General features: G+C 46.0%; 1 protein-coding gene across 2 annotated transcripts in view; it reads right to left on the bottom strand.

Annotated features, from left to right (window-relative positions):
• Positions 1 to 7,238: 7,238 nt before the first annotated feature.
• Positions 7,239 to 9,756, bottom strand: part of LOC128762874 (ADP-ribosylation factor-like protein 15) — a 123,572-nt gene continuing 121,054 nt past the window's right edge. The window contains exon 5 of one of the 2 annotated variants that reach the window (XM_053871428.1): positions 7,239 to 9,372. In XM_053871428.1, the coding sequence (XP_053727403.1) occupies positions 9,220 to 9,372 (153 nt within the window). In that variant the 3' untranslated portion in view covers positions 7,239 to 9,219. The remainder of the gene's footprint in view (positions 9,373 to 9,756) is intronic. The other variant, XM_053871429.1, reaches the window with a different exon arrangement.

The raw sequence follows: 9,756 nt of genomic DNA, 5'->3' as shown, positions 1-9,756 counted from the left end.
GAGTTGAGAGTTGACCTAAGTGAAGATGATCGTGTTGCTGCTGTGATCTGGACTTACCTGTCCATGAAGAATACCAGGTTGTGCTCAGGATTCATACACCAACATCTCATACAACATTCAGTGTTAAGGTGTGTTCCATTGACATTCAGAACTGAGAACTTTGATGAGAACTTTGAGGCCTCGGACACGTTGGTATCAACTTCATCGCCATGAGTGAGAGAGCGATGTCAAGAAACGCCTCTGTCCAAACCCTTCTACGGTTTGGCCATTTTGTTGGTCTTAGGTATTTGAGAAGGAGATTTCTGAGGTAGAGCTCTGAGCTACTGCAAAACAGTCATTGACTTTTTAAAAGACTGGAATAAAGTCAACATAACAGAGGATACACATTACAAATACCTGACTGTTACACTGTTGTAGGATTTGTTCGTCCAATTGTATATATTTTAATTTTGCATTTGAAATATGGTGTGAATAATTTGTTTAGTCCCAGTAAATACACCAAATTTGGGCTGAGACTGTTAGAGATAAAAAGTAAATTAATGACTAACAGAAATGTAAAATCATAGGGAAACGTTTTTTACCGAGAACAGTCTTCAGCAAGTCCAGGTGTACCGCATTACATCCTGTGATGTCATGACCAAAAGATCAAAGATGAAGGAGCGGAAATGTAATTGTCTAAAAAAAAAAAAAGCAGTTGCACCTCATGCAGTGGAGCACTGGAGCACGATGTTAAATCAGATGGCCTGTCCCACAGTGTTCACGTTCAATTTAGATCATTCTGCTGTCAAATGATATAGAATGTGATTGAAAATACAACAAATCTTGATGAACTAATATAAACCCGCAAATGAACTGGATATTTTTATTAATTCAATCGAGTCCCACCACTGTGTGAAACGTGTGAAGTCGCAAATGCATTGACACTGTTTTCTGAACAAACCTCCTGTTTAACCTAGTGCCTGTCTCCCTGTGTTTTCCTGGTCTTCATCAGCAGTGGAATCTTCTGAGAAGGTCTGTTTTGCTTAGCAAACTTCTCAGCATGTTCTCATAATCCTTCGACTTCATTGCATTAGATTTGAACCATCTCTACTGTTGTCGTCGACTCAGAGTCAACATTTGAGCCGCAGGCGTTTTGTACACGAGGGCCAGAGCTGGTTGTTCATAAATGCCACACTGGTCAGTGAAAGTCTCGGCTTGTCGGGCAGGAGAACATATTCTCCAGATTCACTCCAGCCTGTAAATCCTGTTAGAGCGAGTTTAGTCACAATCCTAACTGTAAACAGTGAGGAAGCTTTGCTGTGTAATCCTAGAATCCAGAATAAACTGGACCACACAGACACTTGTATGAGTGATCATCTCTGAAGCTGTCAGTCCAGTTGAAGGACCTGCCGATGAGCAACAAGAGGCCACCACCTTACAGTGGAACCTTGAACAGGAGAGGGTGAGTGAAAGAGAGCAGTTTCTCAATGCATCTGAGCTCATGTGCCACAGCATGAATAAAACCAGAGCAGAAACGCCCTCTTGGCTTGGTGTTGTTGGACACAGAAACGATAAACAGAGTTGTGTTTTTGAGTTAAAACTTGACTGGAGTGACACCATGCGTTGCCATTTTATTACATCTTGGAGTTAAAACATTTGCAGTGTCGACATGCACATTTTGACTCTTTCAGCTGCGACCATCAGACCCAGTGCTGGCCCGGGGCTGCGAGCTGCATCCAGTGAAGCCGTCTAAGCCAATCTAAACTGGTCTTCTACATGACCTTTCTGACATTTAACCTCAATCTTCAACACCTTACACACTATTTTTGGCGCTGGCTCAAAGCTTATTCCCGCCGTCCAGTTCTTGGCGAGACCTCCGGCTCGTCCCTCTGATCCGCCTCTCTTTTGTTTTGGCTGACTCCACACTTTCCCTGCTTGAGTCGGGCGTCATTGCTGGAATGGCTCATCTTAATCTGAACCAAATATGGTGATCAAACACTCTGGAGGCAGAGCCGGGTCCGACGCAGGTGTTGAGTCTGACCAAAGTTCTTTTTTTCAATGTTCTCACACGAAGCTTAGTGTTTTGAGAGCTGCAAGCTGCCCACATAGTGTCGTCACTGAGCTGCTCTCCCCATAAACTGTTTGGATTCAATGAGCTAATCCACCTCGGCTGTTTGGCCGAGCGCCAAGCCGCGCACGGAACGCACTGGCCCCGGACAAACAAGCCTGAATTTATAGGTGGTTAAATATTTGCAGTGAAACAGCGGATGCTGAATGAAACACGAGACGGCTCGTACCTGCGTCCGAAGACACTCGGCAGAGATCAAACTGATCGGGTCCAGCTGGACACGTCTATAAAGTCTGACCAATAAATCACATTGAGAACGGCAGACCAATTGGCTACATTTAAAATGAGGACCACCGGCACTTCTCGTCTGAGCAACTATGACTACTTCACAGTTATTGTTGCCGAGACAGAAGGCTAAGCATCTTCTGGCTCAGTGTGCGCTGCCTGACAGGCCGCTTGTGTTTTTGCTCGGATTATTGTCCATGTCAAAACAGAGCCCACAACAGTGAATCGTTTAATCGTTTTCATATCTTCTGCCTCACATGGTGAGGTGTGTTGTTTGTTCTGAAGTTTCCAAAGACGACTGCTCAACAGCTCTGGTGGTCGCCTCATGCTTGCACTCGAAACTGTAACCTCAACAAGAAGCGCTGATAAGGGATGAGGCCTTGAGGGTCTGACACTCGCACGCCTATTCATGGAACGTTCTCAAGAATCTATCATTGACAGTAACTGTCTGTACTTTTTGAGCAAATTGTTGAGCTTAAATTCAGTGTTGTAATGTCTTGCAATCCCGACCGCCCTTCAGCTCATCATCGGCGCCTCTGCGACGCTGAGGTGTCAAGCCTGTGCCAGAGCTGAACCGAGTCAGTTCGCAGGTGAATCAAAACTGAGGAGTCTTCAGATGCACGAGTCACACCTCCTGGAGACAGTAATGAGTGTGAACCGGCAACCTGAGCGGTGGGTGTCAGAGCAGCGTTGGGTCTGGGCCGCTGCAGACGGGCATGTGGAGGTCAGGATCGTAAAGGAGCGCTCCTCAGGAGTCACCTGGCGGGGTGCGGGGTCGGGCCTCATCACGGCCGACAGCAACAGCTTTCATACGCAGCTCGCCGTCTTCAAATAACTGACAGTAGACTAAACCAGCATGTGCGGGAGGTTAGCAGGCAGGTGTCGTCAAAACACACACACACACCGTGACACAGTTGTCATCCTCAAACGCACACCCGCTGTGTGTGGCTCTGTTTCCCACCTTCTGACGGAGGGAAGGTGTAAAATGTTTTAAAGAGTTCCCCCGTTTTGACTCGGACATGCTGCGGATCTTTCAGTGGCCACCACCAATTGACCTCTGGCAGGAATGCATCGCCGGCCTTTGACTGACGTTTGCTTTCAGGGGCTCCTGTGGGATGGGGCGGCGGGCCGCTGCAAGGCGATAGCGGGGAGATCCTCCGGAGATAAACCAGCGTGCCCCCTGTCCCTCACACAACAAAGAAAGTGAGTGATGTTTGTCTGAAAACCAAGAGCCGCCGTCCCTCTTGTTTTGATGTGAGGGCCACCTGGGATAGGGGTCTCCATCAGCGAGCGCAGGAAGAGAAACAGGACTCGCAGGGATCTGGTCACCAGGACAAACAATGTGAGTGACAAGCCGGCTGGAATCCCACGGAAGTCACCCCGACCCTGCAGGCAGGAAAACAGGCAGGCCACGCCCACCGTCAAATACCTGTGCGTGTCAATCACGCCTGACACGCTCGGTCATGTGACCAAGTTGATGATACCTTGGTTATGACTAGTGCAGTATAAAAAAGCCAAATCATTTTCAGCGATGTTAAACCTTTAATTTGTGTGTGAAATTGCACATCCACTCAAGATTTGTCTTTCTCAGGCAATTTGATCCACTCTAGGTCTTTTCTGTTACAGACAAAAACAATGTAAATAAAGTTATTCTTTATTGGAAGTTGATCTATATTACTTTATTTTTTTCTTTTCTATAATGTTAACAAGGATACAATGTTATGCAGAGGTGTATTGATAATAATTGTATAGACAAATGATACTATTTACCGAGGCGGCACAGAGTTGGGGGGTGCGAAACATTTACTTCTTCCTGGGGGGCGCAACAGAAAATAACTGACAAGCACTGCTTCAACGGGACTGGTTATACCCTGGACTCCTGCTTGTTCTTTAACTGTTGGCTTGTACCATTACTAGTATTTATTGTGATTATTATCTTTAAGAAAAGCAATACACAAAAGTATCACCATATCAAAGATGATTTAACAATTACGATGGATAGTTTTCAGGACTTCATATTAAAATGCAAGTAAATTTCAGATTTTTTCCATCGGGGAGTTCAGCAGCAGAAACAGGTGGAAGAACAAAGAAGCTGCAGCTGCTGAAGTTGCATTAAATAATACCACACACTGCGGTGCAAATCGTTACTCAGCATAAAAAGTGGGTGCTCATGTGGACCCCATGAGCCTTGAACACATGTAGGTGGGTAAAATGAAAGTAATGCAAAAGTGAGCTAACTCTCACGATCACAGATGTCGTCACGATGACCGACGTAGGCTGCAGAGTAGGACAAACAGAAAAGGTCATGCTCATCAAAATGACAGGAACCATCATTTGTACATTTAAAAAAGCTTCTATAGCTGCTTCATCTGATCAGCTGTTGTTTTCTGGATGATCAGAAGTGCACAAGTTCAAACCCACTTGGACGAAACTTCATCTAGAAAGGCAAGACTTTCAGCAGCCAGAGTGCAGCCCTGCATCACCTGACCGGGTCTGTGTCACATGGTCTCCCTCCGCCGCGCAGCAGCAGAAGGTAGGAGGCAGGCCTGGCTCCACAGCAGGGATCGCTGACGTCACTGAGCCTGTGTTTAGACTGGGAGAGGGCAACTAGCTCAACCTAGTGACAGCTGCAGGCAAATTCTGGAACCCATCATCCAGGTCTGTGTTGATGACATCACTCAGTTTTGTTTGTTTTCAGATGTGTGTGTGATGAAGCAGGATCTTTTCACACACTCGCCGGTGAATCCTGCAGAGATCGATCCGCCGCAGGGTCTCGGCAGGATCCCTGCTCAGGGGCCGGGAATGTCCCGAGTGGAGCATCAGCTGTGGGAGGCAGAGCAGGGGTACGAGGTCCAGATGGATTTCAGGGCAACATCTGTTCCACCTCCTGGCTCTTATCAGCACAGCTTCTGCCACACACACACACACACGCTGGACAGCAGAGAAAGGCATTCTTCTCTGAGTTTAAGAAAACACAACAGCTTTCTTGTTTGTCTTGCAAACGAGTGCCGGGTTCCCTGTCGGGTGGAGCGTTTGCATTTCACAAAGCTTGGCGGCTCATTTGTTGAAGGGGATCACTTCTTGTTTGTGCTGGTGGCGGGTCGTTGTGTCTAACGCATGCGGCACATTTTGGGATGCAGATTAGATTACCAGGAGAAAATAAAATATCAGGTCCATCAATAAACCGCTGCAGCGGAGGTCACTGAAAACGGATCACTTCTGACACACAACAGGAAGTTGGACCTGACCTGCATCGCATATACACGACCGGCCGATCCTTCAACACTTCCACTCTCAGAGGTGGATCCATGTGCACAGGTTAACTCCGGGCTGCTTGTGATGATAAAAAATAAATACAATTATTAAAATAATTTGACGCTTCCTGGATAATATTCAAATTTCTATTCGAACAACCATCATTTATTTGATTCACTGAATTTTTTTTTTTTTTGGTTTGTTTGTTTTTATTCGACTATTTATTGTGAAACGTATTTTTTTAAATGATTTTTTACTTAAGAAATAACAATAACAGATGACAGACAGAAATGAAAAAAAAGTAAGTCCCAGAAGCAAATGAAAACCCAGTGTGTTTAAGATCGTAAGCCTGAAATGCTGCCCTTTCAAATTGTGCTGATGTGATGAAAATGACATTTCCCCATTGCAGGAAGAATGAAGGCTGTCGAATCTAGTCTCATCTAAAATGTGGAATTTCCTCTGGCGGACTAATGAAGGGAATCGTATCTCATCTTAAATCATTTCCATGAGTGAAAAAGTGTAAGTTGCTCTCTGGAGCGTCAGTGAGAACATTCTCGCCTATTTTCCCAGAAACCTCTTTTTCTCATGCTTCTGCTTTCCTCCCTCCAGGTCAAACTTTAATTGCTGAGTTAGTGGGAGCCTGCTGAGGCTTGCGCTCCATCACATCAATATTGGGTCTCTTTTTTCAGCGGTGACATCAAAAATCTGTTCCGAGGAAGCTGTGACACGAGCGAGAGATGCAGTCCTGGAAACTCTTCTAGGTGTGGGGACGTGCAGTTTGACCCCTTCTTTGGACTCCAGTTCACCAATTCAGCTAACAGACTGCGCACGGAGGGAAGTCTGGGTGAAGCAGCGGAAAAGTGGATAGACAGAAGTGGGAGCGGACGAGTGCATCAGTCCGAGTCTTCCCGGGTGGCTGCGCAGCAGACTGCCTGGGAGGCAGAGTCTGGAAAACAGGATCCAAGAGTTGCCACAGCAACCTGCACGACACACACTGTATCAGAGTGTTGTGGTCAGGTTGAAGAGGGGAAGAAGGGCAGAAGGAGAGGACTAGAGCATGACCAGGTGCTCCTGTTGCACTCCGCTAACTTCATAAACTCTCTCACTTTCTCGGGTCCCACCCTATTTTCTGTGTCACATTTTCACACACCACGTTGCATCACACGTCACAGACGTCTGAACAGATGGTTCCATCTCAGTAGCAACTCCGGTCTCTCCTTGATCAATGGTGTCAAAATCAGGCAGCACCAAAACCAACATGGCCACTCAGTCGGACATAAACATGTGTGTAGGCGATAATATATGGGAAACATGCAGAGGAGTCCAGATAAATGTGTAATTCACAAAATAATTGCAATGTGACGTAAAAAGAACTTGAAAACTTATAGAACTTGAGCGGCCGTAAAAAGCAGTAAAAGGTTTAACAACACATCACAGTGGAGTTTTGCATCCTACAGACGACGAAGGCAACCTTTACAGTTGAATGCATAGGTGCTTCAATGGATGAAGTTCTCCTCTCTCCTCAATGAAGGAGACTTGATGTCAGTTGCTATTTATAACCCTTATAAGGCTCTAAAAACTAAAGCTCACAGCCGTTTGATGGCCTTTGAATAGCAATCTGACACCTTTTTTAACATGGAATGAATGGAGCACCATCCAATGGTTTGGCCCAACCCCAACCGATATCTCTTTTTCGCATGTCGTGCTGCCAATGCAACGCCGATGGCTGGCATTTTTGTCAGCATAGGACGCAAAAGGCAACTTTCCCAACGTTAATATATGACACCATGAAAGTGAGGATGGGCTGCAAAAAGTCTTGGTTCACTGATGTGGTCATAGCAGTGACAGCAGAAATGATTGTGGTCAAAGAAACGCTAGTACCACGACACCTACAGAGGCAGAAGTGTCAGAAGGTGCTCTCATGATCACTAGTATGCTACAATAGTACATTAGTTGTGAAAGTAGACAGAGAAGTAGCAACAGTAGCTTTAGCTGTGGCAGTCATAGTAATACTAAAAGGGTTCAAAGTAGCAGCTATGGTGACAGTTTTGATTCATAAGAGGTGAAATATGAACGTTAGAAGGAAGAAGTAGAAACAGAAATATTAAATATTCTTGAAGCTCAACTTGGTGTGCTAGAGGTAGCAGAAGTAGTAGCAGCTGTTTCATGTCCATTCATAGTGTCTGCATAACAGTTTTTCTCTTGTTAGGTTTAGTAACACTAGTAGCACCTGAAACACCAGCAGACTCATTCACAGCAGTAGTAACTGTAATAGTAGAAGAAAGTGTGACAGCAGTAGTAGTAGTTGAAGTGTAGGTGAGTAATAGTGGCATCGGGTGCTCTGGTGGAGGCCGATTGGTGTACGTTGAAGTCACAAGAGAAGTAATAGAAGTGTATTAGAGTCCCGTCTGAGCAGCAGGTAGATTTGCATGGCCACAGCAGCAGCAGAGGTAGTGCAGTGCATTGGCCATTCCACTGCACATGTGAACACAATAATAGAAGGTGATTGTTGTCGTGGCAGTTGCAGGCGTGTTAGCAGCTGAGGTCATGCTGCTAGCAGTAGTAGTTGGAACAACTGCATTAGCAGCAGCTACAGTGGGAGTAGTGGGACTAACTCATGCAGTAGAAGCTTGAAATAGTTCGTAGTCATTGGAGGAAGAGGGAAGCAGACGAGGTAAAGAGCAACATTCATCCAAAAATGAGAGACCAAACTTGAGAGTTTTCTCTACATTTTAATAGCATCAAGGAAACAGGAGTTGAAAAAGGAGAGTCGTGAAAACAGCAAGAGACAGCAGAGAGTTCTGGTTCGGGCCCTGAAGAGGCCAGCACTGAGGGCCGTGCAGGCGTGAGAGTCCGTGTGGCCACCAAAGGTCCGACAGTGTTGCGGGGCGCCTGGGAGGATGACGGGCGTTGATGAGCAGCAGGCGGGGAGGGTCCGCGCCGCAGACAGGTGGAAGGCATTAGGGTGTCAGACAGGGACTTGTCAGGTGCAGCTGTTGCTGCGGCTGATTGATAGAGTTTGTGTTCCACCGTGACAAAATGAAGAGAATAAAAATAAACAAGATCGCTAAAAGACTTTAAAGGTTAATACATCCAGCCCTGTCAGTCCTCTGGTTTGGTCTACCGCATCACTCGCAGATACAAAAACTACTCTCAGCTACAAAACATTAAAAAACACCGAGTGCTGGGCTCTACACCATGACACACTACGAGACTCGGACGCGCCGACACAGCGCCGACACGCTGACCACACGTCACGACTGCACAACAGTGATGCTGAGCTCCGGCCCACTCAGGACCAACAGGAAAGAACATGGACGACCCAAACATTCTGGAAAGTGATTAGTGAGGAGTCGGACAAATATGCACCAGGTGACACTGGTGTGTGTGTGTGTGTGTGTGTGTGTGTGTGTGTGTGCGTGCGTGTCCAACTATTATTGTCTTTGACTACATCTAGCTAACGAATCTGCCATTTTTTTTGTCTCAGATTCTCAGAAGAGTTGAGGCAGGAGGACGAGTAAGGAGGAGACATCTGCTCTACTTGTGTTGGTGTGTGTGTATGTGATGGGCACCAGCAGGCTGCTGTGTTTCTCCTGCCGCAGCCAAGGTCTCTCAGCACTAAGATATGAGCATCATATCCTGGCCGGCTCCGAGTCCTTGTCCTCTAGCAGGCCGATGAACTGACCGAAGCTCTCCTTCACCGCCTCCATGTTGTCGGTGCTGCTGCCGTCCAGGATCCAGCGCTTCCCTCGGGCCAGCGGCTCCAACTCAAAGTACTTTTTGATCTGGAGAAAACAAAACAGACATGTGGCCAGTCAGAACCTCCTCAGGAGACATAATCAAAGCAAGGAACCTATATGAGATTAAAAAGCCTATATGAGATTTTAAAAAAAAATCTAAGTTGTTCAGGGATGTTTTTTGCTACACGGTGATCAGGGTTTCCACTACTCTGAATGTACTTGAAATACTTATAAATTGAAATTCTTATACAAATATTTTCAAGACACTAACCACCGTTTAGTCCGGTGCAGGGACGTGGGGAGCGCTGGAGCCTGCACACGGGGAGAACATCTAAACTCCATGCAGAAAGGTGGTCCGACCCACGCATCAATTTTATATATATATATATATATATATATATATATATATATATATATATATATATATAT

Source organism: Synchiropus splendidus, chromosome 7 (genome assembly GCF_027744825.2).
Source record: "Synchiropus splendidus isolate RoL2022-P1 chromosome 7, RoL_Sspl_1.0, whole genome shotgun sequence".
Taxonomy (NCBI): domain Eukaryota; kingdom Metazoa; phylum Chordata; class Actinopteri; order Syngnathiformes; family Callionymidae; genus Synchiropus; species Synchiropus splendidus.
Note: the sequence above shows the minus strand (reverse complement) of the source record. Positions and strands in the feature narration are given on the sequence as shown.